Source organism: Lepidochelys kempii, chromosome 4 (genome assembly GCF_965140285.1).
Source record: "Lepidochelys kempii isolate rLepKem1 chromosome 4, rLepKem1.hap1, whole genome shotgun sequence".
Taxonomy (NCBI): domain Eukaryota; kingdom Metazoa; phylum Chordata; order Testudines; family Cheloniidae; genus Lepidochelys; species Lepidochelys kempii.
This window is the reverse complement of record NC_136383.1, coordinates 61457156-61481736: the sequence shown is the minus strand read 5'-3', so window position 1 is coordinate 61481736 and position 24581 is coordinate 61457156. Positions and strand designations below refer to the sequence as shown.

Sequence of the window (24581 nt, the reverse complement as noted above, 5' to 3'; positions counted from 1 at the left end):
AGAGTTGAAGGCTCTTTGTAATTTAATTGGTAAATCCTGATAACCCTTTTCAATTGAAAAAAAGAGGTTGCTAATTCTCATTTTACTTTTGTCGGGAGAATTGCAATCCTCATTAACCTTCCCATTACTGTTCGTGTTTCAGGTGATCAGTAAAATTAGTTAGCTTGAGATAGGTAAGTGTAGCTTAGCTACTGAATTTTGATATTAAGGTCAGCAGGCACATGCATGCACACACCTCCACACACACACACACACCTCCTTGCAATTCACCCATGCAATTCAGTGGACCATCCACACACACAGTTTGGTAATTCCAAGACTCCAGAGTAACCCCAAACAAATGAAACATCAAACCTAAGCCTGTTTGTGATTTATCATATGACTAAACAAATCTGTCATACTACTTACACCCTGACTCAGACTCCATGGAAGATAAGACAGTAAGTTTATACCTATGTGTGTTGCATCACATAACACCAGATGGTGAGGTTATTTGATACCTCATTCTAAACTGAATAGTAGGTCACAGACCTAATTTGCTCAGCTTGTTATGATGTTTCAGTTTGCTTGTACATATTTTACATGAAGTTTCATTGAATGTGTTGAGAGCTTTTGATGTTACCCTTGTTCATGAAATTTACAACTAAATGCTGTGCATGTGGAAGCCACAGAATAGATTTTATATTTAGAATCCAAGATTTCCTCCTTGGATGTGAAGTAGGGTTTCACTATTAGAGTACTACCCTCAACTTGATTATAGTAGTGTAGAGGCTGTGATTATAGGAGCAGCACTTCTAAATGAAATAATCACGTTTCTAATATCTCAGACAATGGAAAAACATACTAACAGGATCAATCTTCCACTCATCCACATATTACCACAATGTATTATTGGTTATTTCTCCAAAATGTAATTTGTGCTACAATAAAAAGGATACTTTCAGGAACAAAAATAATGGAATCCCTGAAGATTTATACAATAGTGAAAGGTCAGGAGTGCATAATGCATCACAACTGGTTGTATAATTATGACTTTCAAGATGCTCCAAAAGAAGGAGGGGGAAAAACCCTATAATCTATATGAGAACTTTCCTTGCCGATCCCTCAAAGCTGACTAAACCATATATTCTCTATCAGCAGCTGCTAAGCTACCACGAAAAACCTGGTATTTAAACTACCTGTAAGCCTGGCTTGATTAGGGTTGCCAATTTTGGAGGTTTCATCACATGACATTATCTTTAAGATTCATCTTTAATTCCTGGAGACTCCAGGACAATCCTGGAGGGCTAGCAACCCTTGGCTTGATATTCATTTCAATCACATTCATATAAAACAAGAGTAAAACCACTGAAAATAATAGAGATCATAGGCAGACAGGGCCAGACCCTGGCTAAGGCTTATTTTTGCTACCCCAGTTTTGAAAAGCAGCTTTAAAGCTTGTATAGCTGGCTACCCACTGTAGAAAAAACACTCGAACCAGCTATTTTGGCTCTACAGCAGGAGTGGGCAAACTTTTTGACCCAAGGACAACATCTGGGTATGGAAATTGCATGGCGGGCCATGAATGCTCAGGAAATTGGGGACTGGGTTGCAGGAGGGGGTGAGGGCTCTGGCTGGGAGTGCAGCTCTGGAGTAGGGCCAGAAATGAGGAGTTCAGGGTGGAGGAGGGGGCTCTGGGCTGGGACCGATGGGTTCAGAGGGCGGAACGGGGATCAAGCCTGGGGCAGAGGGTTGGGGCGCGGGAGAGGGTCAGGGGTGCAAGCTCTGGGCAGCACTTCCCTCAAGCAGCTCCTAGAAGTGGTGGCATGTCCCGTCTCCAGCTCCTACCTGGAGGTGCGGCCAGGCGGCTCTGCGTGCTGCCCCATCCGCAGGCGCCACCCTGCAACTTCCAGTGGCTGCAGTTGGCCAACGGGAGCTGCAGAGGTGGCACTTGGGGTGGGGGCAGTGTGTGAGCCCCCTGGCTGCCCCTACCTGTAGGAGCCAGAGGGGGGACATGCTGCTGCTTCTGGGATCTGTGTGGAGTCACGGCATGCACCGAGCAGGGCAAGCCCCCAACCCCGCTCCCTGGCTGGAGCGGGGCAAGCCCCAGACCCCACTCCCTGGCAGGAGCTCAAGGGCCGAATTAAAACGTCTGAAGGGCCGGATGTGGCCACAGGACCGTAATTTGCACACCCCTGCTCTATAGCATCCATTACTGAGCACTTTACTCCAGCACAACAGGGAATGACTGGTGGGGGGGGAAGGGGAGTCAGAGAACTGCTGAGCTGTGGGTTCAGGTGCCAGAATGGTCCTTTCGAGGCTAAGTTACTCCTTGGCCCACTAGCTGTGTCCCCCAACACTTCTCTGATTTGTGCCAGGCAACAAACAGCCAATCCCAAGGATGTTACCCACAGTGTTAGGATCCAAAACCAAGACTTTATGACACAAGTTGTGAAATAGAAACTTTGTTAAATTGGCTTCAATTACAACATTTGTACTGCAGGCTAATTCTTTGAAAATTAAATTTTTATAAAGAAAGTGAGAATAAAACATCAAGAGTCCATACTTTTAATAAAAATATGTAATCTGTGGGGGAAATGCACAGTTTAAACCAAGAGTGTTTAAGAAACACCCTCTTCACAACCCACCAAGGTCTCAGATTTCTTTTCCACGATATGCATCTGAGGAAGTGAGCTGTAGCTCACGAAAGCTTATGCTCTAATAAATTGGTTAGTCTCTAAGGTGCCACAAGTACTCCTTTTTTTTTTCCTATATTGCAGCTGAAAGACATTTCTAAAACCTAAAACAGCATAAGCAATGCAGTTACCAAGCAGCTTTAGATTTCTGTGTGCTCTTTTATGCTGTTGCAGGTGGAGGAGAGGGAAGGAGAGTGCCTAAACTTAGTTCTTAAATTATAAATATTCATTCACTTCACCTTGAAATTGCAAACTGAGAATTAGATATTCTTTAGACAAGTTTCAGGTCAAATCAGAATTCTGAATCCTATTCAAAGACAATGCAAAGTATTACATATGTTATTGTGCCACCTCAAACTCCAGAACTAGAACATGCAAATATGAGGTAGAATTTAGGAATAATATTAAGTGGCTGCATTATACAGATCCCTGATCACATCTGGGTGAGTCACATCAACTTCTACCCCATTTAGAGGATCTGAGTAACATCATTATTAGATAGAAAATAAAATTATGATTTTTTTTAAAAAAATTATTAATATAGTCAGTGTAACAATGTGAAATAGTACAAAATATATTTATCAAGAGATAAACTGATATATATATATATATATATATATATATATATAAATATAAGGAATGAGCAGTGATAACCGAACTTGAAGTACGGTACAAGAACGATCACAGAAGTATACTGAAACTCTCTTAATCTAACATTACTGCTATTAATTAGTAGTTGTTATTAAGATCTGATATCCAGTTTTATATCCAGGAGGAAGGTTATTTCTTTTCCCTTACTCATGTTTATTGATTAGCTAACAGAGTGCCACATGTACACTCAAATGGTTACTCCTGGTGTGGATTTTCTCCTCCATTATGTAAGTGTGTGAAATTTCTCTTACCCATCCATTTTGAGATGAGGGTTTAAATACATTCATTTTCAAATAATTTTCCAAATGTCATGTCTGTGCATTCCCACATTTGACCTGGGTCAAAATGATGAAGTAGAAATGCAAAACCTGTCTCTTACACATCTTTAAATTATTTTGTGTTTAACTTTTAGCATTGACCATTGGCCACTACCAGTGAAAATATCAGCAATAGAGGTATAGCAAACAGCTTTGGATGACCTTTTTGCAGATATCACTGATCAGTTAACAAGAAACATCTAAACTTAAAGTGAAAAAGAAAATATTTTTTCCCTTCTAAATGATCAAGATCATTCTCCATTTTGAAGAGGGAGCAAGTAAGGAAAGACGAGTGTCCATACATCACATCCACAAGTAGAATTAATATAACACCATACTGGCCTGATCTTAAGAGGCACTGAGTATGTATAATTTCCACTGAAGTCATTGGTCTTCAGAAGTCCTGAGCACTTACAAACCCCACGGACTTCAGTGCAAATTGTTATATCTATCTATCTATTTAGTGGGATCTTTCCTTTCACAGGCAATAGCATTTCTTTCCAAATTATAGAAGTCCAGCATTTAAAATATGAAACATTTTAGAAACCCTTGTTAGCAGCATAAATTACCAGTTTCTGTTGCAAAAATTTCTAAACTGTCCTGGTTGCTATAGTATATGAATATTATAGTACTAGCCCAAAGTGGTTAAACAGAGGTATTTGTCTGACTCGTGTAGCATGTTACCTGTGTATAAATTAAATTCACAGATTCTACAGAATTGGGAGATGGCAGACATAAGTAAGAAGAGAGAAATAATACTAAGGGAGCTAGAGAGACTAGGAAATGAGCAGGAAAAAAAACAAAAGGAAGTCAAATGTAGATGACATTCAGACAGGTTTACTTGTCTCTTCATTTACCAGGAATAAATGACTGTGGCACTGCGCAATCTTAGTTGAACTGGAGATCCATTTCTTGACTTAGGAAATGAGACACAGACTATTATTGTGCAGTCTTCACATCCATCATCAATTACCAGGATAGCCAGTTATCTATGGATTCCAGTGGGACAGCTGATGTATATAGTCTAGGACATTAAAGCTCAATCTTGCTTGCATCTAAATCTACATTTTCTTGCCTCTGCAACCATTGATAACACCATTTCCTCTAATGTAATGGTTTGTCTTGAAGCATAATCCTCACGGCATGTTAATACAAATGCATTTTCAGCCTGTGTGGTCACAGGCCAGTCAAAATATGATCTGCTGCCTCCGGAGAAAAACAATAGACAGGATGAAGAAAGAATGACATTAAAGATTGGGAAGTGCTCATATACTATGGTGATGGTGCCCATATAAGTAGCTAAGATACATAGTCAGGGTCTCTGCCACAAAAGTGGCAGCCCCTAATAGGAGAGACCTTTAATATTCCATGGACACTCACCTTCAGAACTTAGTTACCATACCTACAAAAGTACATTGTAATTGCAATGTTGTGAAATGTGTTAGAGAGAGAGACAGAGATAGAGAAAGATCTGTTGCTTATTCCTAGACAAGTGGGAGATATATAACCTTTTCTTGATTATCACCTCTCATCGTTATTTTTAATGAGCCTATCGCCAGGGTATCTGGACACCAAATTTAAAAATTAAGACTTCGTTAAGGTTATCCATAAAAACCCTGTTCTCCACTCCTAAGTTCAGTCACTTTACTGGAACTTTTTTTTTTTGAGGGGGGGGGGTTAAAATTCACATTAATTTTGCTATCACCCTCCTAATGTCTCTATTACCTCAATAACCTTGTGATGGATTTGGATACACTCTGTGATACTTCATAAATAAAGTATATAGGGATGGGTTTTTTTGGTTTGATTACACTGGCTTCCAATCAACAAGAGGCTGTCTAGAAAAACAGGCAGGAAGCGAAAGAATGGCTCAAGAGGGCCACCTCTCCACAAACACTTGATGCTTGTTACAGGGAAGTGCCAAGACTATTAGCTTTGAATATTTTTCCTCTTCTCCACCGACTTGCAAACCTGGTTCAAAGCAGGACAGGAAGAGTCCAATGAACGCAGGAGATCAAAAGAACTACAGCAGAGTTTAAAAAAAGAACACTCTCTCAAGACAGAGGATGGGTTGTTCTGGGGAACCAGACTAAGACACAGGTATCTGCTGGGATGTCTGGAAAAGTTAAGCCTGCATAGATTGCCAGGGGATGGTAAGTCTTTAGGTAAGCTAGCCATGCAAATAGTGTTTGTTGTTTTAAAATCCTGTCTCTAAATGCTTTGTTCTTACTGCAAAATAAACAATACTTTAGCTTAAGAAGACTCTCTGGTCACTATATACACAACTGGTCAAAGACTTCCAAAAAGAAGACCCACAGGCGCCCATATTCAGTTGTACCTGGTGGCTAAGTACAGTTGATACACAGGGCACTGTAGAACAGGACCTGGTCAAAGAGTAGAAATACTGTGGAATTCCACCTCAGGAAAGGTAAAGAAACAAGGCCTGACAGCTGAAAGGAGGGTGCACTCAGAGAGGTCAAAAAGGGACAAAAATACAGCTAACGTTGCAGTCGTCACAATCCAGTAGAATACATTGGCCCTCTTAATAATCATTACATGATCAGTAACCATTAGCATCATTGACAGGATGTAACAATGACGTTAAATGAAAGATTTCCAATCATCTCACCTGTGTAATCCCTGTAAACCATATGGATCCTATATCATCAACATGAACTCACAGACAGCTTACCCATATGTGATATGAAGCAAGGCATTATCAAATGTATGGTGGTGGAGATACATTTATATTGATGGTGGTGGGATCAGGAACTAATTCATTGACCAAAGGTGACTCTTAGAAGGTTTTTCAGCAAGTCTGAGCAGACATATAGGTGGCATTCTCAGTTTAAAGTCTATAAGGCTTCCTTGAGTTTGTCAGGATACATTATTTCTCATTCTTTTGGGCTTCTGAGACATACACTATGATGGGATTTATTGTCTCACACAATTCACTGAGGTTACAGGGAATCCTTCTCCTAACAGACCATGTTATACAAGGATAATTATTTGGGAAAAGAACTGCTAGTGAATAATGTTTCTTATTGTCTTGTTCTCATATCAGTTATCTGTTGTCCTAAAATCTCATTATGCTGTGGCATCTGTAATTTTAATAAGTGTGTGGTATACACTGTTGACATGTAGCATGACTGTCAGGGAAGAAATAGACATGTCTCAGACAAGTTAACCCACAGAACATTTTATAACACACTGTACTACTGTCCAGATTGTCATATGATATGTAAACCCAGTTGCCAGAACCTGCTTATAGCTTAGACGTTGGATGATTTAGCATCATGTCCCACTATTGAAGAGTTCAAGACTGCTGGTTGACTGACAGAAAGCGTGGTAAATATACACTGCTGTATTAACTTCAAGCATTTAAAAAACAAAAAACAATATACCACTCAAGCTGCAGACTTTGATTCTAGCTTATCTAACCAGAGAGATATGAGCAGATGCTTTACACAAACAGTGATACGCAAATAACAGTGATGCAGATATATGATAAAGTGAAACGTAATGAAGTGAAACATAACATAATGCAACAAGACGTCTGACGTATCACAGTAAACCGCAAGCACTATTACTTTTTATATGAAGTATTAGTCTTTTGTGATGTGGGCATCTGATATTCTGAGTGATATGCACCATACTGCAGAAAGGGTCTAGTACTATACAATGATATAACTTCTTTCAGTATCAGGGGAATTATACAATATGTATGGGATGAATATCAGCATGTATCTAACTGCCCTATGTACAATATATCCATTTTGGGACAAGCACTGAATAATATCAGGAACAATAATCCTCCAGAAATTCTAACATGTTCACATGATTTCTCATAATATTATTTTAGAACAGTTTATCTCAGTTTATTCAAATAGTTCCATTCAATTGACCAGTTCATTGAAATTTAAGAACACCATTGGGAGCTCACAAAACAGGCAAACTTGTTTTCCTCCTTCAATCTATGGATAATCTATGGATCTACTCGTTCATACATCTTGAAACACGTGGTGACCAGAATGTATCATTTCAATTCACTAACTAAACCTCACATTTCCTTTGTTTAAGAAATCAGTTAGTTTTAAATGCAAAACATTTTTGATACAACTCTTTTCTTATGCTTCTCTTTCTAGCTCTGGCATGACCTTGCTGTGTGACCATAGGTAAGTCACTTCCGTTCTCTTTACCTCTGTATCATGGGGATGGAGAAAATTCTCTAAGTCCTAGCAGGAGAGAGATTTGAGCACATCAGGAGTTTTAGAGCCCTTGAGCTCAAAAGGACAATGGGTGATTGTTGTTTGGGGCAAGGATTTACTACTTGTCCCCCATTCAAAGCCAATAACACATCTCTGTGTTTGCAATCATGAGTTAGAAATTCTCAGTGCCCCTCTGTCTCCCGCTGCCATCAGATGTTCCTTGGATTATAGAGGCTTGGATGCTAACACGACTGGAATTTGTTACTGGCTCCCTGGATGTTCCTAGCCAATGAGGGTCTCAGTCTGGCCTCACTAGACACTAAAGATCAGGGTGGATTGATTTCATTCAAAATGTTTTTCATTTGTATTTATGAGTTACTTTCCTAATGAAAGATTGATTCTCATGAAATTCTTAGTGGTGGCAGATGGCAGAACAAGGAGCAATGGTCTCAAGTTGCAGTGGGGGAGGCGTAGGTTGGATGGGGAGGCGTAGTTTGGATATTAGGAAAACCTTTTTCACTAAGAGGGTGGTGATGACCTTGAATGGGTTACCTGGGGAGGTGGTGGAATCTCCATCCTTAGAAGTTTATAAGGCCCAGCTTGACAAAGCCCTGGTTGGGATGATTAAGTTGGGGTTGGTCCTGCTTTGAGCAGGGGTCAACTAAATGACCTCCTGAGGTCTCTTCCAGCCCTAATCTTCTATGATTCTATGATCTCTGAATAATTAGGTGTATACTCATGTAAACAGACAACTGCTAGTATCCAACCATACATTCCTTGCATATCCAAAATTTCTCAATTCACTGGGAATTTTTACATGCACAAAGATTTCAGGATTTGGCCCCTAAGTGAATTACATACACAAACTGGCATTCCATCTAGTGTTGGCATTATTATATGTACACATGAAACAAGGTCAGCATCTTCCTGTTTTAGAGAGCACTAGGCAAAGAAACATGTTTTAGACTAATCCACCCACATTTTCTCTTTTTCCTAAATATGTGCAGCCACATGCAGATAACATATAGATCTTGGGAATAATACTATCTTGGTTAGAAAATATAAATGGAGATACTTTAGTCAATTTTTAAAGATCCATTTGGCAGATCTGAGAATACAATTCAGCCCTTAAAATTTTTCTTATATGGTTATATTGTAGGACAGACTTCCAGGGGAAGTTACAAGTGTTTCTTAAACTAATAACTATAGGATGAAATACAGGGACAGATTTTGTAACCATTACTCACATGGAGTAGTATCTAATCACATCAGTGGTCAAAATACATGCAGTATAGCCATACACGTGAGCAAGCACTACTCAGAGTGAGGGTTGCAGAAATGGGCCCAGATTATTATGTGTAATATTACAGTATAAATATTTTACACAAATGATACAATGCACAGTTTATACAGAATTTTATCCCCTTACTCTCCAGAATGCCTATCCCCATTGAATAGAGGGATGTCCTGATACTGAATGCCCTCCAGGGACTGTCACTAGCTACCTGGGAGGTCAGCTATCCCTTAGTTACCATAACTTCCCATGACAGCCATGTGCCACCAGAACAATGAAACTATTGATCAACAGGGCAGGCTTATGAGTATGTGGATAATGGAATTTCACAGGAGCCAGATCTAGATTATGGAGCTTACCTATCTTCAGAAGGGCTACAAAACCTCACAACTTTAAAAACTAAATACACAACTCATTTCTTCAACTTAGCTTTTCCTCATAATTTTACTTACACCCCCAGCAACTCACCCCCAAACCCTTGTAAACTAGCAAACTATTTCTGCTACAAGCTAGGAAAGAAGAAAAAACAGAGAGATTATTGCTCATCCTTCTCCCTCCCTGCCACACTCCCCATAGTTAAATATTTGGGAGGTGCTCAGACACGGCAGTGATGGAGCCAAATAAGTACCCAGATAGATACCAGGTAAGGAAAGAAGAGGTTATTTTTTCTACTGCTGTGTGGTGTGCCAGAGAGGTTCTGTAGAGTCAAGATGCATTCTCTACTTTTCTTTTAGTTATTTAAGGAATATTTTGTGGACCGGTAGTTCACCAAGAAAAATTCTAGGATAAATTTTCAAATAATTCCATTTTTTAGCCACCTAAAAAATCTTCAATTCCACTAACATTTTAAAATTTTAAATGTATTTGTTTTCTTTTAAAATAATCAATTTATTGGACCTTGTTTTCTCTGATCTTTCTGAGTTTCTGCGTCTGGCCAGTGGCAGAAGTTATATTCTCTGAAAGGCTCAAAGGGGCTATTTCTCAGCTTCAGAAGGGGTTGATGTGGGTTACTGAGTACAGACGAGAATTTTGGAGAATACCTGGAAAAAAGGCTACAAGTTAGAGCAATAATCTCAATGTATTTCAATTTGCCTTAACCAGAAATACCAGGGAACTGAGAAGAATGTACACTGGGAAAAAACAAGTTACTTGATTGACTGCTTTGAACAAACCTTAGAAGCAGGTTACAGAATTTCAGTCTCAAAGATGCCCATCTACACATACTTATCCATCATCAACCGCATACAATACTTATATCTATGTCTAACATTTATTAGTTATCTTGTGCTCCTTTGCCCTCTGGCAGTTTCTGCAAAATAAGAACAGTTTAAAGAAATTCTCTGTGACAAGAATGAATTTTTAAATTAAATAAATACTTTTAATATGATAAACATTTCCCACCTAATTAACACTTTTATAATATACCATATATACTCGTTCATAAGCCGAATATTTTTGCTAAATCAGTGACGCATCATTAAAGAGCAGGGGTCGGCTTATAAACGGGTCTACACCAAAATCTGATGATTTTAAACTCTATGGAATCATTGCATTGAATATCTAAGACACTGTAGTTTTGTTTACCTGGAGCGTCTGCAGGCATGGAGCCCCTCAGCTCCCTGTGGCGCTCCTCATCCCGCAGCTCCCATTGGCTGGGAACGGAGAACCGCGGCCACAGGGACCTGAGGGGCTCCATGCCTTCAGATGCTCCAGGTAAACAAAACGTCCCAACCTGCCAGCGGCTTACCGTGACAGGTTGGGAGCCAAAGTTTGCTGCCCCATTTATTAATGTCAATACTGCAGCCTTTTAAAGTTGCAAAGGCTTGTTTAGTGGACTAGATTGGCTTGAAAGGAATACTAAAAGAGCAGTGCTGCAGATCTGCATGACATTTGACCCAGGCATTTCACAAAATGCTATGACTTACAAGCCAATCAGAAAAGTACAATGAACGATGGTACTATAGCACTGGTGTCAGTCCACGACTGTGTAATTTGATCTCTTCATGCATTTCTACCAATGGACCTCGTAAGTCTTAAGACAATATGAAAATATAACGTGCAGAATCGATGGAATCTCTAAAAATTGAAATAGCCTGTTATCCCCACAGACATGCCACTCTACAAGGCTGCTTTGAAATAAACAAAGAACAATAATACTTTGACAGTGATAAAGCAGGTGACATTCCTATATAAAGTCCTACAAAACCTATAACAACAATAATAATAGTAATCTATTTTCATACTAGTATTTAAAATGAACAGTGAAATCAAAAGAAAAAGGTCTACTTATCACGCAGCGTTCAAACTTAAAGTTGCTGAACATGCAGAAGCAAACAATAATTGCGCCGCTGCTCGTGAATTCTGTATCAATGAGAAGCAAGTAAGACAATGACGAAAAATAAAACAACACTAAAAGACATGCCAAGAAGCAAGAAAAAGTGTCCAACAAGGTGCGCTTCATTTCCTGAGCTGGAGAAAGATCTCAATAATTGGGTTGTTGAATGTCGACAAAATGGGTACATTGTCACTAGAACTGGAATTCGTCTGCATGCTCTGCAAATGTCGAAAGACGACAAATACAAGTCAGTAAAGCCATCAATGTTTGTCGCATCAGCGGGTTGGTGTACTCGCTTCATGAACCGTCATAGTCTCTGTCTTCGTCAGCGAACAAAGATAGCGCAACACCTGCCGAGAGATCTGGAAGAAAAAAAATCGAATCTTTCCAAAGGTTTATTATAAAATATCAAAAGGAATATGCATTTGAACTGTCACAAATAGGAAATACGGACGAAACACAGATGACATTTGATCTCCTGAGCAACAGAACAGTAACCTGTGTCAGTGAAAAAAGAGTTTTAATTAAAACCACTGGCCACGAAAAAAATCCATTTTACGGTGGATTTATCATGTTTGGCAAATGGATCAAAGCTCCCTCCTGTTGTTATTTTTAAAAGAAAAACTTTGCCTAAAAACATGAAATTTCCTGCTGGTGTCATCATACGTGCAAACGAAAAGGGATGGATGGATGGATGAAAGTGAGACTATTGAATGGCTGGAAAAAGTATGGAATAAGAGATGAGGAGCACTTTTCAAGAAACCTGCTATGCTCGTTTGGGACATGTTCAGGGCACACAAGACAGATGAGGTGAAAAATGTGGCCAAATATATGAAAACTACTTTGGTTGTAATACCTGGAGGCTTAACTTCAGTTCTACAACCGCTTGGTGTCTGCCTGAACAAACCCTTTAAAGACAGGCTACACAAAATGTGGTCTGAATGGATGTGCTCAGGCATGGGGAAGTTGACAAAAGGTGGGAATCTTATGAAGCCCGAAATCAAGCTGGTCGCCCAGTGGATCAAGGACGCATGGGTGTCCATTCCTTCGGAAATGACAGAAAAATCATTTAGGAAATGCTGTATCAACAATGCACTCAACAGGTCAGAGGAGGATGCCATATTTGATGATGACAAAACAGAGGCTGATGATGAGAAGGAATCTGAGTCTGAAGACGACACTGCTGACATCTACGATGACAGTGCAGGTGCAGCTGTGATTGAAGCCGAGTTTAATGAACTGTTTGGTGAATCAGAGACTGATTCAGACTTTGAAGGATTTTAAGACTTTTTAAAGTCTCATATTGTTCTAAGTTACTTGTTTTAAATATCCATTTACTGATTTTAAATATTGACTGTAATTTTGAAGGTGAATACATATTTGTTTAGTTATTATTATAACAACAACAAGTTTTTCATTAGATAACATTAAAATAATTCTAGCAAAACTTTGAGTGTTTCTTGTGACGCCAGCTTTTAAAATATAGCAGGGGTTGAAAAACTTTGGCTCCCAGCCCATAAAGGTAAGCCACTGGCGGGTGGGGGCGTTTTGTTTACTTGGAGCCTCTGTAGGCACAGAGCCCCTCAGCTCCCAGTGGCCGTGGTTTGCCGTTCCCAGCCAATGGGAGCTGCAGGAAGTGGTGCCACTTCCCACAGTTCCCATTGGCTGGGAACGGCAAACTATGGCCACTGGGAGCTGAGGGGCGCCATGCCTGTGAACGCTCCAGGTAAACAAAACATCCAGGCCCGCTAGCGGCTTACCCTAACGGGCCAGAAGCCAAAGTTTGCCAACCCCTGAAATATAGGGTTGGCTTATGAAAGGGTCGGCTTATGAAAGGGTCATACAGTTTTTGCTATTTTTACCTATCCATCTTGGGGGGTCGGCTTATAAACAAATGGGCTAAGGAACGAGTATATACGGTAGGTCAAATTAGTGCCTTAATCAACAGGACAGTGTCCCTTTACGATTTTTACTACTTAGAAACCATTGTCAGTTCAGTGTTCCTCTCTTTGAAATCTTTCCAACACCCAAGGTCTTTACAAAGCTTTCAGTGGCAATCACAGATTCACTTCACAAATCCATTCATCGTGTTTTCTATACCTGAACTACTGGTTAATTGCAGCAGACACACCACAAGCATGCAGTCACCTCCACTTAGTGAACAATGGAGACAATGGGATTTATGTAGTTCCTTGAGCAAGAGTTTATGTCAAATCATTTCACAAACACATTCCCCATCTGTGGAATTCTTTGCAGGTTTATACAGCAGAGCTCCCTATTATGGCCTTTTAATTCCAATATATCAATTTGTTCTTTAAATCAGAAAATATTCAAGGGTCAGACACTACAGCAGCCTTATTCTACTATAATCATTATAGGTTTATACATAAGCATTAAATCTCAAGAAGGATAACCTGTTAAGTGTCAATTTAATGAAACAAGAGACTGCACTGTTTCAAAAAACAACTGGTAAACTGGTTCAGATCCAAACAGACTAGAGAGCAACACATCATACTACTCACCAATTGTGTAATCAAATAAAACACACAGAAAAAAAGGAATCATAAATAATCATGACTAGAGTTTGTCTTAGATAGAAACTAGAATTTTCTTGTTTGCAAAACAAGTTAGTTTCCAGTAAACATTTGTAAATAATAAAATGAATTTAATGCAACCTTTTTCCTCTGCACCCCCCATCTGGCAGTTTCATGCTGACACTAGTCAATTTCACAAGGGACAGTAGTGTTTGGCTGACAGCTACTACACTGGGAATGGTGCAGGTAAATGGGGAAAATACTAACATATTTGCCTGTATAGTACAGAGAAACCTGGTGTTAAAGTTTAAAGACGACCCTCATTAATAGTCCATTTTACAGTGTTAAATTACCTGTACTAAATTACCATCTCTCCAATCAAAGTAACCAAATATTTGTCCCAGATGTAGTATAAATTTTTCCTAGGAGAATAGCTGAATGACTTAGGACTGTGATTTACATAGTTCATTGTTCATAGTTCACAGTAGATCAGTGGTTCTCAAATTGTGGGTCCGGACCCCAAAGTGGGTCGTGACCCATTTTAATGGGGTCGCCAGGGCTGGCGTTAGATTTGCTGGGGCCCAGGACTGCAACCCAACCCCTACTCCCAAGGGCTTCAGCACAGGGCAGCGGAGCTCGAGCCCCCTCCCGCCCAAGGTCATGTAGTAATTTATGTTGTCAGAAGGGGGTCACGGTGCAATGGAGTTTGAGAACCCCTGCAGTAGATCATTATAATAAGCTATAAATTTTTTCCTTCACTAATGGCTAGGGCTAATGGAAGACAGATGAACATTTTGACTTTATATATTTAAGCATATTTTCACTAGGAATTTGTATTTTAAATATTAAATTATATTAGTTTAATAAAGAATACAATAATATTTCACATCAAATAAATTTAATCTTTTATGGGATTTCCTTTCGCTTTTCAAGCAACATTCTCATCCAGCTTTATGAAAAGATCACTCCTTTGAGATTATTTTAGTCAGCCCTTAAGAGGTTACTTATTTAAATTTATTGGCGGGAAGAAGCAATATTCCCTGAATTTTTCCAGGTAAAAAGTATTAAGAACAAAAAGACTTAACTATGTCATCAGCAAAAAGCAAACAAACAACAAAACAGAAAAACCCCAAACAAACAAAACACAACTCTACAATATACAAGGTCATCAACTAAAGAAATATCCAATCTGTATCATGCAGTTTAAGGGACATTATGGGAAACAACAGGTAGTGTGTAACTTTTATAGGATTATGTGGGTCTATAGACCTGCACAGACATTTTGCAGAGCTCACAATCTAAATTCTCTCAGGTTTGGCAAACTCACACAGACTATGTATTTTTTAGGATTTTGGAATCAACTGGCAGAAACTGGTATGTTCATAGCTGAGTCATCATCTTTTCTTATCAGGACAAGAGCAAATAGAATATGAGAATATTTCTGCACAGATTCAGAGCAAGGTATCATTCTACCTCAATTCTAAATATTATTTTCACCACCCATTGACATTAGAGGTGTTCTCGATGTCTTCTAACTAGTCCAACAGGAACTCCTCCACTGTTATAACATTAGGATCCCATTGGCTGTGAGTCTCTGAATTTAAGATATGCCAAATATGGGTACTTTGTTTATTTTTAGAAAATCTGATTGGGCCTACCTTTATGTTAATAACCTGAAGCCTGAGCTTCCACCTCTATAAAATAAGAATAATGATACTGACTTCCTTTTTAATGTTCGTTGAGATCTACTGATGAAACACGTTATATAAAAGTTAGGTATTATTATCAGCCTCAGGTTTTCCTTAAACAACCTCTCTACAATGACGTAAAAACATTTTATCAAAGGATTCTAAATACTGTAATAAATTCTTAAATCAAATCAATGAGGCATACTGTTCATCTGACAATTGTTCAAAGAAAAAGGCAGACGAACAAAAAGTTAAATCTACCTGTAACATTTCAGGAGATCCCTGGTCATATTTGACACTAACAACTCAGGAGTTCCAAATCCAACTGACCAGCACCCAATTCTTTGGAACCCAATCAAAATAACAAAATAAATAAATAAATCCTTCCATAGATTGATGTTTCTGATCCTATACCAAATAAACAAACAATTACTATAGCCATTGTTCAAAATGAGAGTTCAAAAAGGGTATATACAACCAGTGTTTGTGTCTGGCATTTAAAAGAAAAACAATAATGGCTTTTCCAGTTAATATTTCCTTTCTCTTTCCCCAGGAAGATATGTCCCCTAATTCCTGCCTCTTTCTTATAGTGCATTAAGCAATGACACTGGTTAAAAAGTCTACATTTAGCACAGAAGAACACAAAGTGACAGCAATATCTCAGATATCCCTATGTAGTAACTGTGTAAAATACTGATTTTTAAACTGGTGACTCTGGTAGCTCATGCATGGCCTCTAGCCTCACCATTTAACTCTGGCAATCTCTGCATTTACAGCATGTTTTTTCTATATTTAGTGGTAACCCATTCTACCCTGTCAGTCCCTGACTGGAGTCTTCACATCACATCATGCAAAAGATGACAAAGGGTAATTTGTCCATGAGAAAACTGTTATGCCATTCTAGAGGTTGAAATACAACTAAAGTGTTTTGAAATTAAAAATAGGGAGTCTTTGCACAATGAAATCATCTTAGGTTTTCACTAAGGGTTTTACTGTATATGCTCTCTGCTACTGATCTCTTTATAGTCAACTGGGCAATTAATAACTTTCAAGTTCTATATTTCATCAGTAGAACTGTTCGAAAAAGGCATGTGTCAGTTCATCTAATACAGCAACCATCAATGGTATTTAGTTTAATATAAAATAAATATTTACATCTTATCCATGGAGAGATGTTAAAGACACTAGTTGCATTACCAATACATTACGAACGTGAACAGCTGCATTACTTTTTGGCTGGAACAAAACCTACATATCCAGGAAATGGATTTTAATACCACATTTGAAACCCTCTTTATTAATAGTATATTTTTGATCTGATGCTAGACAACACACAATTATAAGTCTGTTCTATTATTTCTGCAAAAATCTGAGGGTATTGGACTGAAATCACAACTTTCTAAATCACAATTAAAAACAAAGTCATTTTGCCATCAGATTTTTTTCATGACACTTGAAATGAAATCCAAAGGAGTCTACGGCAGAAAACGAATGCCTTAAGACATTATACTGACCAAAAGCCCTTGCTCTCCTTCCCACCCACAAAAAAATTATTAAACAACTATATTCTTTCAACAGGAAAAATCAGGCTCCACTTTATAATTGTATGCAATCTCTTCAGATAAAAGGAAGATAATATCCATCAGTCTTGTCACACAAAAAGTATAAAAGAGATAAGGAACATACGATGGGCAGAGATATTGCTTCTTTTTCCCCTTTCCTTTCTTTGAAGATTTCTCTTTGGAATAGGCTTCTTCAACCCATAAAGACAACAAAACAAAAAAGAGAATTTCCAGTAAGAACTTCATCTTGAGGGCATAAGTCTCAGAAGTACAGCTGATCTATGGTAGATAAGAAAAAAGGGCTATATTAGTGGGCTTAATTATGGAAAATGGGACTATCTACATATAGGAAGTAAACAAATATATTTCATTCACACACAAGGATCACAGAAAACTCAGCTCAACAAATTATCTCGAGAGAGAGGTGCTCCTAGGCTACAAATGAGATATAGTGTTTGTTTTAAGTATCCTCCCAATATTTACGTACATGGATAGACTGTATGATAGTTAGGAGATACACAATAAATTGATATAAACATATTTTTGTTGCTGTGTTTTGGAGGAATACATTTAAACTCTCTAAAGGAAGCCCTAACTCAAGAGGCCTGTGAATTCTCACCTGACATGGGTAGACTTCCCCCTCTAAAAACCCACCATATTCACCCAGAGATATTTATATGCCAGAGCATGCTCCACAATATGCCAAGTATTGAGATCATAAGAATTTCATATTTCATTTTAAACCACTGTGTTCAACAAATTTACCATTAATAGACAAGACACAAAGTTAGGGACTCATACTGTAACCTTAATGCACCCAAGTAGTCCCATTAATCTAAATTTTAAGCGTGAATAAAAATTGCACGTGTAGCCTCTTACATGGGATTGTATATTTGAATAGCTTTCAAATACAATACATTAGACAACAAAGAATATACCACACGTATTACAGAAATTACAGATTATAATGAACATGGTAATTATCAAGGGTGACCAATAACCTACAGAATACTATGCTTTCCTCTGCATTTTGTGTCCTAACTACCACAAGTAGCTTTTCCATCCTTTTCTCCCTAGAGCAACAGAAGCACTTTATAGATTTTTTTTTTTCTTTTTTAGAAACAGTAGTTGCATCTCTCTCTCCCTTGGAAGCAGCAGGATATTTATATTCCTTTTAACATCAGCAACAGAAGGAGCTTCTTGTCCACCCTCCAAAAGCAACAACAGAAGGGGCTTCTTATGCCCTAAGCAAACAGCAGCAGGGGCTCCTTGCCAAATTACAAGATATGGGACTCTCCATCTCCTTCCCAAGCAACAGCTGCAGAGCTCTGATACCTCTGCAGCTGCAGGAGCAGTCTCTTGACTCTCAGCCCCAGCAGCAGCAGGAGGATGAGGGATAGCTTACTACCATCACTCATACACAGCATCCAGGGACTTCCTGTCCTCTCTCCCAGTTAGAAAACTGTCCTCCCCTCAAAGAAAGCAGCATTAATACACGATAGTAATAATAAATAATAATCATTTATATAGGATCTTTCATTGGAGGCTCCTGAAGAGCTTTACAAAATGCACATAAAAGGATCCTTACATGCTAACTATGGCATCGAGTCCCAGTAAACTACCTCCCCCCGCACCCCACACCATTCTCCAATCACAGCAACAGTGACTCTACTCCTCCCCCAGCCAAGCAGAGCAACAGGGGGTTCCCCATGGCCTCCTTCTCCAACCACAGGAAGCTCTCTGGGGCTGGGGCTCCCTTCAGCTGTGGGTCTTGTACATAGGTGCTGGAACTAGGGATGCGGGGGGGGGGGAGTACCCCCTGGCTTGAAGTGGTTTCCATTATATCCAGGGTTTCCAGTTTGATTCATTGGCTCTCAGCACCCTCACTGTACAAACTGTTCCAGCGCCCCTGGTCTTGTACACTGCTAGCGGCAGGTTATTTGCACTAAACTCACCACCAACCCAGCGACAACAGGGGCTCCCCGGGCCCTCCATTCTCCAGCAGCAGCCACCCCACCTGCAACAGCAGCGCGAGCGACGCCCCGCCGGCCTCTGCCAGCCCAGCCCTGGGGCTCCCCGTCCTCCGCCTCCCGCGCGCAGCATCCCCGTCTCCCTGCTCCCCACGGCCGCGAGCAGCGGCGTCTCCACCAGCTGCCCAGTGCCGGCCGAGGGACTGAAGGCGCTTCGCGAGGAGACAAGCGCGCCCAGTGCCCAGGGGCCCCGGAGACAGGGACTCACTGGGCCAACGGGGATGATGGAGCATCTCCTCCACCGCCCCCCGCGCCCGGGCCAACGTAGCACGCACGCAGCCCCACGGCCCACCCTGCCAACACCCGGTACATACCACAGGGCGCCCCCCACCGCCGGAGCGCAGGACGCCGCAGCCCCCGATTCCCCCCACCCCTTTCCTAGAGCCGCAGGGGGCTCGGGAACCAGCAGTGCGCCATGGCAGAGCCGCGACGGACCGAGCACCTCCTCCAGCAGCCGTGGCAAAATGAACCCTGCCTCTAAATGCGCCCTGTCCCCTACTGAGCATGTGCAAAATGCTCCCCCCCCCCTCCCCACTTCACCCCCGTGAGCATGTGCACAGCGCCTGTGTGCCCTGGAGAAGTGGAGCCCCTCAGTTTCCCCGAGTGCTCATTTCCCCTAGGGAATGCGGGGCGGGAGCGGTATAGTTAGGAGCGGAGAGGGAAGGGGATAAGGACGCATATTTGCTCTTTCCTGTGAGCATCACCGCTCGAATTCCGGCAGGGGAAAAAACAGGGGATCAGGGGGTAAAACGCGAGGCTCGCTCTTCCCCCCGCCCCAACCAGATCCCCTGCTCTTGTGGGCATCCCTGAGTGCTCAGATATAGAGGAGAGTGGACACCCACTGTGAGACATGAGGGCTACAGGAGGGCAGAATTCCCAGCAGAAGTCAGGTAGTGAGGTGAAACACTGGTTCGGGATATGGGGGTGGGAGTAAGTATCCAAGGGGGTTCCAAAGTAAACGGAAAAGGGCAATTAACAGGCACTGGAAATAGAAACTACACAAAAGTAGAGAAAATGGAATAGGAATGGACAGTAAATACCATTTTAAAAATAGGGGGAAAGGGGGAAGTGATATAGTTTAAAAATAGAGGGATAAAAAGAAAAATTAAAATAAGCAAGAGCAGTAATATAGTACAATTTTAGTAAATAAATAAGGAGAAATAATCTTGAACTACAAGATATATGTCACCACCCTGCTCATTCTGCTGGCATGTTTGCCCATTCTTTTTGTCATTTTTTGTTTTAGATTATGTGAACAAATCACAGAGACTATATCCTCCTATGTGTTTGTAAAGTGCCTAGCACAGATGGTTCCAGTTCCAGTTGGGACACTACCATAATGCAGATAAAAATTATAATGATAAATTCTTGTTGGAGGAGCTTTGGACATTAGACAGCATGACAGAGCATACCATTTAAACCGGTATAATTCCCCTGAAAAAAAGCAAGGATTTCTGTTTCAAAGATCATTGTAATTTTGCATCTCTCACCGATACTGTAACTTTTATTTTATAAAATCTTTTCTAATTATTACATAAATTAGTTGTATTATAAATCAAGAGTGAATAGAAAGGGACATCATTTATAAAAAAAAAAGGAAGGCCCCAATCCTGCTGAAACATACACACACACACACACACACAGCACTTTAACCATATAAGTAGTTCCAATGAAGTGCATAAATACTTGCAAAATTGGGGCATTAAGGCCAAATTATGGAAACACATACAGGAGTAAGTTTAGTCATCTAAGTAGACTCAGCATAGAACAAGTCCATTCGTCCATTAGCATCATGGTCCTTAGCAGGGCACCTTTCCACTACCATTCCTGGTTGCAGGGCATATTCTCAATATTATGTAATATTCCTCAAAGTGTGCCCATCCTCAACTCTTCATCCATGGTTTACAGAATGACATATTCTGAGGATTGCCTCATGCCACTCAGAATGTTCCTTGCAAGGGACCATGGATGCTAGTGGAAGGGCAAGCACATTCTGCTGAGCATATGCTTTAGAATGTGTCTTGCTATAAGAGATGAGAATGTATTGATGGGCACATTCTGAGGGGTGTCATATCCCTCAGACATGCTGTGCTATGAGGCATGGGTGCTAGTGGAGGGTGAGCACATTCAAAAGGGTATTCCACACACACCAGAATGTGCCCTGTGGTAATGGAAGTGAGTGTGGGTACGCTCTGGTGATTTTTCCTTTGCTGCTATATATCAAATGCTTGCGGTACTTTCTAATATTTGCTCTGTACCCATCAGAATTTTACCAACATCTCCACAACCTCATTCAGCAACACATGTCAAAACTCAAATGAATTGGTCTTTGCATGTGTCTCCTTGACATGCAGCCCTGCCAGCACAGGGAAGAAAAGAAAACACAACAAAGTGGTTCAAATCAGATCAATTTTATCTTCAAAACACCACAAATTCTTCTCACAATGGAAAGAAACAACTTGGATAAGTCAGTCTATTCAACCAGAACCAATGTGCTGTTTAAGATTGTAGATGTTACAGAGTAGGCAAAGAAATTTTTGTTTCAGTGAGAGTACAAGAATTCAAAACAATCTGTAGGACTCAAGTCAGTTCTACATATAATATTATAAATTTAATTTTAAAATTGTACATAAGGAAATCCAATAGATTTATTTTTAAATTCAGGGTAAGGTTAGCACAAAAGTTATCTATTTTCCTTCTCACTTAGGTGCTGTAAGTCTGCACGATTTCTTCCCTGTCTAAACAATAATACAAACTATCATACCTGAAGTATATTTTGTTAACATGGTGAATGATCAGACTTTTTATAAGACCTACAATTCTATTTGCTTAAATTATGGAATCTGTCTTAGACACCTAGCAGGATCATTCTCATCTAAAACTACTGTACCAAAATAAATGTTGATAGATCTAAGTACATGACTCATTCTTCCATGACCATAACTCTATTCGACCAAGCCCCACTAGTCACACATGCCTAATAGGTCTTTCAGCCTTGAACCCTATAAGATGGTTACATAATACAGCTGGTCAGACTTTTTTTAATTAAAAAACATTTTAGATAAAAAGCGGACAAAAAAGGTAGCAAATATCAGCTGAATATTTTGTTTGTTCTTTATAAAACATGTCCCCTCCAAATTTTATGGAGTTTTGAGGAACTACATGCAAACTGCAGATTTGCTCATGTATGCAAATTAAATTAGGGGTGATGAATGTAATTAATGTATAAACATTTGTAAAACTCCAGACACAGTGCTGCTGAATGGTATTATGGTATTTGTGCTCCACTGTTCACTGACACTTGAGGAAGTACAAAAGATCATCCAAAATTTACAGACTGGACATGGAGACAGGAGTAATGGTCTCAAGTTGCAGTGGGGGAGGTTTAGATTGGATATTAGGAAAAACTTTTTCACTAAGAGGGTGGTGAAACACTGGAATGCGTTACCTAGGGAGGTGGTAGAATCTCCTTCCTTAGAGGTTTTTAAGGTCAGGCTTGACAAAGCCCTGGCTGGGATGATTTAACTGGGAATTGGTCCTGCTTCGAGCAGGGGGTTGGACTAGATGACCTTCTGGGGTCCCTTCCAACCCTGATATTCTATGATTCTATGATTCTATGCTGGCATTCCTCCTGAGCCACTCAAAGGTGCCTCTGAACCAGTGAGCATCAGCCTATATCAACTGTTCTTAAAAGTGTGGGCATCAGGCAAAATAGCAGAAGAATGGAAAGACAGCATCTCTGTAAAAGAACAAGGGATCTCATACAAAGTGTGGCAACTACAGGCCGATCTACTTGATATTGGTTCCTTGAAAAGTTTTCATTCACATTCTCCTTGGTAGGATGCAGTCCCTCGTTAACAGACATCATCCTCCACAGCAATTATATTTAACTGTTGGGCAGCTGACAATGAACGCTGTCCTTACCCTCCAGCTTCTAGCAGAGCTGCACTGAGAATTTAACCGCCTGCTTCACAAGGCATATAATCAACATGAAACAGCTTTTTGTTTTCAGTCAACAGGTCAGCTCTTTGGCTAGTACTTAAAGGAATTGGTGTTCCAGACGTTCTGCTAAACCTGATGCATGATCTTCACACTGGTCCTGGTGCAAGGGTGTGCATTGATTCATGGCTTTCATAGCATTTCTACACAACCTCAGGTGTGTGGCAGACATGCATTCTTGCCCCAGCACTATTCTGTTAAGCTATCAAGTGGATATTAGTACTTAGCATGCCACACCACAGAATCACGGTTGGTCAAGATGTGTTCACCGTCCAAGACTATGCCAATGATGCCTTGCTTGTAGAGAAGTCAGAGAATTTCAGCCTCATCCTCCAAGGCGCTGCTCACAATATGAAGTTGAAAATCATAGTCCAAAATCTCAGAGCTGGGCCAGCAGTAAACCCCAGCGAAGACAGGGTCAAGTAACAGGAAGAGCTGTGATGAGTTTATCTACCTAGGTGGTAAGCAGTGTTCAGATGTTCACCGCAAACCCAATGTTCTTCGATGAATAAATCTCACATCCTGCATGAAATCCAGGTGTGGCTTAAGGACTTAAAAATGTGTTTGGCTGAGACAAAGTTCAGGATCTATTAAACCTGTGTACTACCTGTATTGCTCTCTGAGTCAGAAACCTGGACCCTCTTACTTGCAGACTTGGAGTGGCTAGAGACATTCCATGTACACTGTCAGCACCAAATACTGAACATAAAATGGTTTGACCAGGGGTGAGAACACTTACCGGTACAGGGTGGGGGGAGGGGGAGAGGGGACTCCAGCCCCCAGAAGGGGCAGGGCCTCGGGCGGAAGGGGCGGGGCTGGGGGGGTCAGCATCCCCCAGCCAGCCCTTCCATGCCGCATGGCCCATGCTGTCCGGGGCTCCCGTGTTGATTTAAAGGGCCAGGGCTCCAGACGCTGCTGCTGCAGTAACTGGGTATGGGCCGGTGCGGGTTCTTACTAGTATGCAGTACTGGCCTATACCGACTCATTTTCACCCCTGGGTTTGACTTTGTGCGAAAGGTCATAATCTCTCACAGGTCTGGCCTTCTTTCAATCACTCATTATATTCAGAAGCAGTGTTGCCTGCTTTTTAGCCATGTTGCCAAAATGAACAAAAACACCCCAGCATACCATGGTCTCACACTCTCCCTTGACATGTGAAGGGCTGAATACCATGACCCTACCTGTGGAGATTTGGGGATTACAGGATTGAGCCAAGTGTAGGAAGTGCCCTAACAATGCTTACCGCAAAACCATCAACCATGGTCAATGTGGCTGGCGCAACTGTCTG

The 24581-nt window shown here is 40.5% G+C and overlaps 1 protein-coding gene and 1 long non-coding RNA gene across 5 annotated transcripts in view; one reads left to right on the top strand and one right to left on the bottom strand.

Moving 5' to 3' along the window:
• GLRB (glycine receptor beta) overlaps positions 1 to 19767 on the bottom strand; it is a 77183-nt gene extending 57416 nt beyond the window's left edge. For 2 of the 4 annotated variants that reach the window (XR_012158604.2, XM_073341458.2), the window contains exons 1-2: positions 19609 to 19689; positions 17389 to 17543 (exon numbers count right to left, since the gene is read on the bottom strand). Coding sequence is in view for 3 of the 4 variants with exons in the window: in XM_073341458.2 (XP_073197559.1) it covers positions 17389 to 17510 (122 nt within the window). In the remaining variant the exon portion in view is untranslated. Of the gene's footprint in view, positions 1 to 17388; positions 17544 to 19281; positions 19460 to 19608 lie in introns of those variants that run through there. The other 2 variants (XM_073341455.2, XM_073341456.2) reach the window with 2 other exon arrangements.
• LOC140910482 (uncharacterized) overlaps positions 1 to 24581 on the top strand; it is a 126197-nt gene that overhangs the window by 76559 nt on the left and 25057 nt on the right. Inside the window, exon 3 of the long non-coding RNA XR_012158605.2 lies at positions 7789 to 7818. This is a non-coding gene — a long non-coding RNA (uncharacterized LOC140910482). The remainder of the gene's footprint in view (positions 1 to 7788; positions 7819 to 24581) is intronic.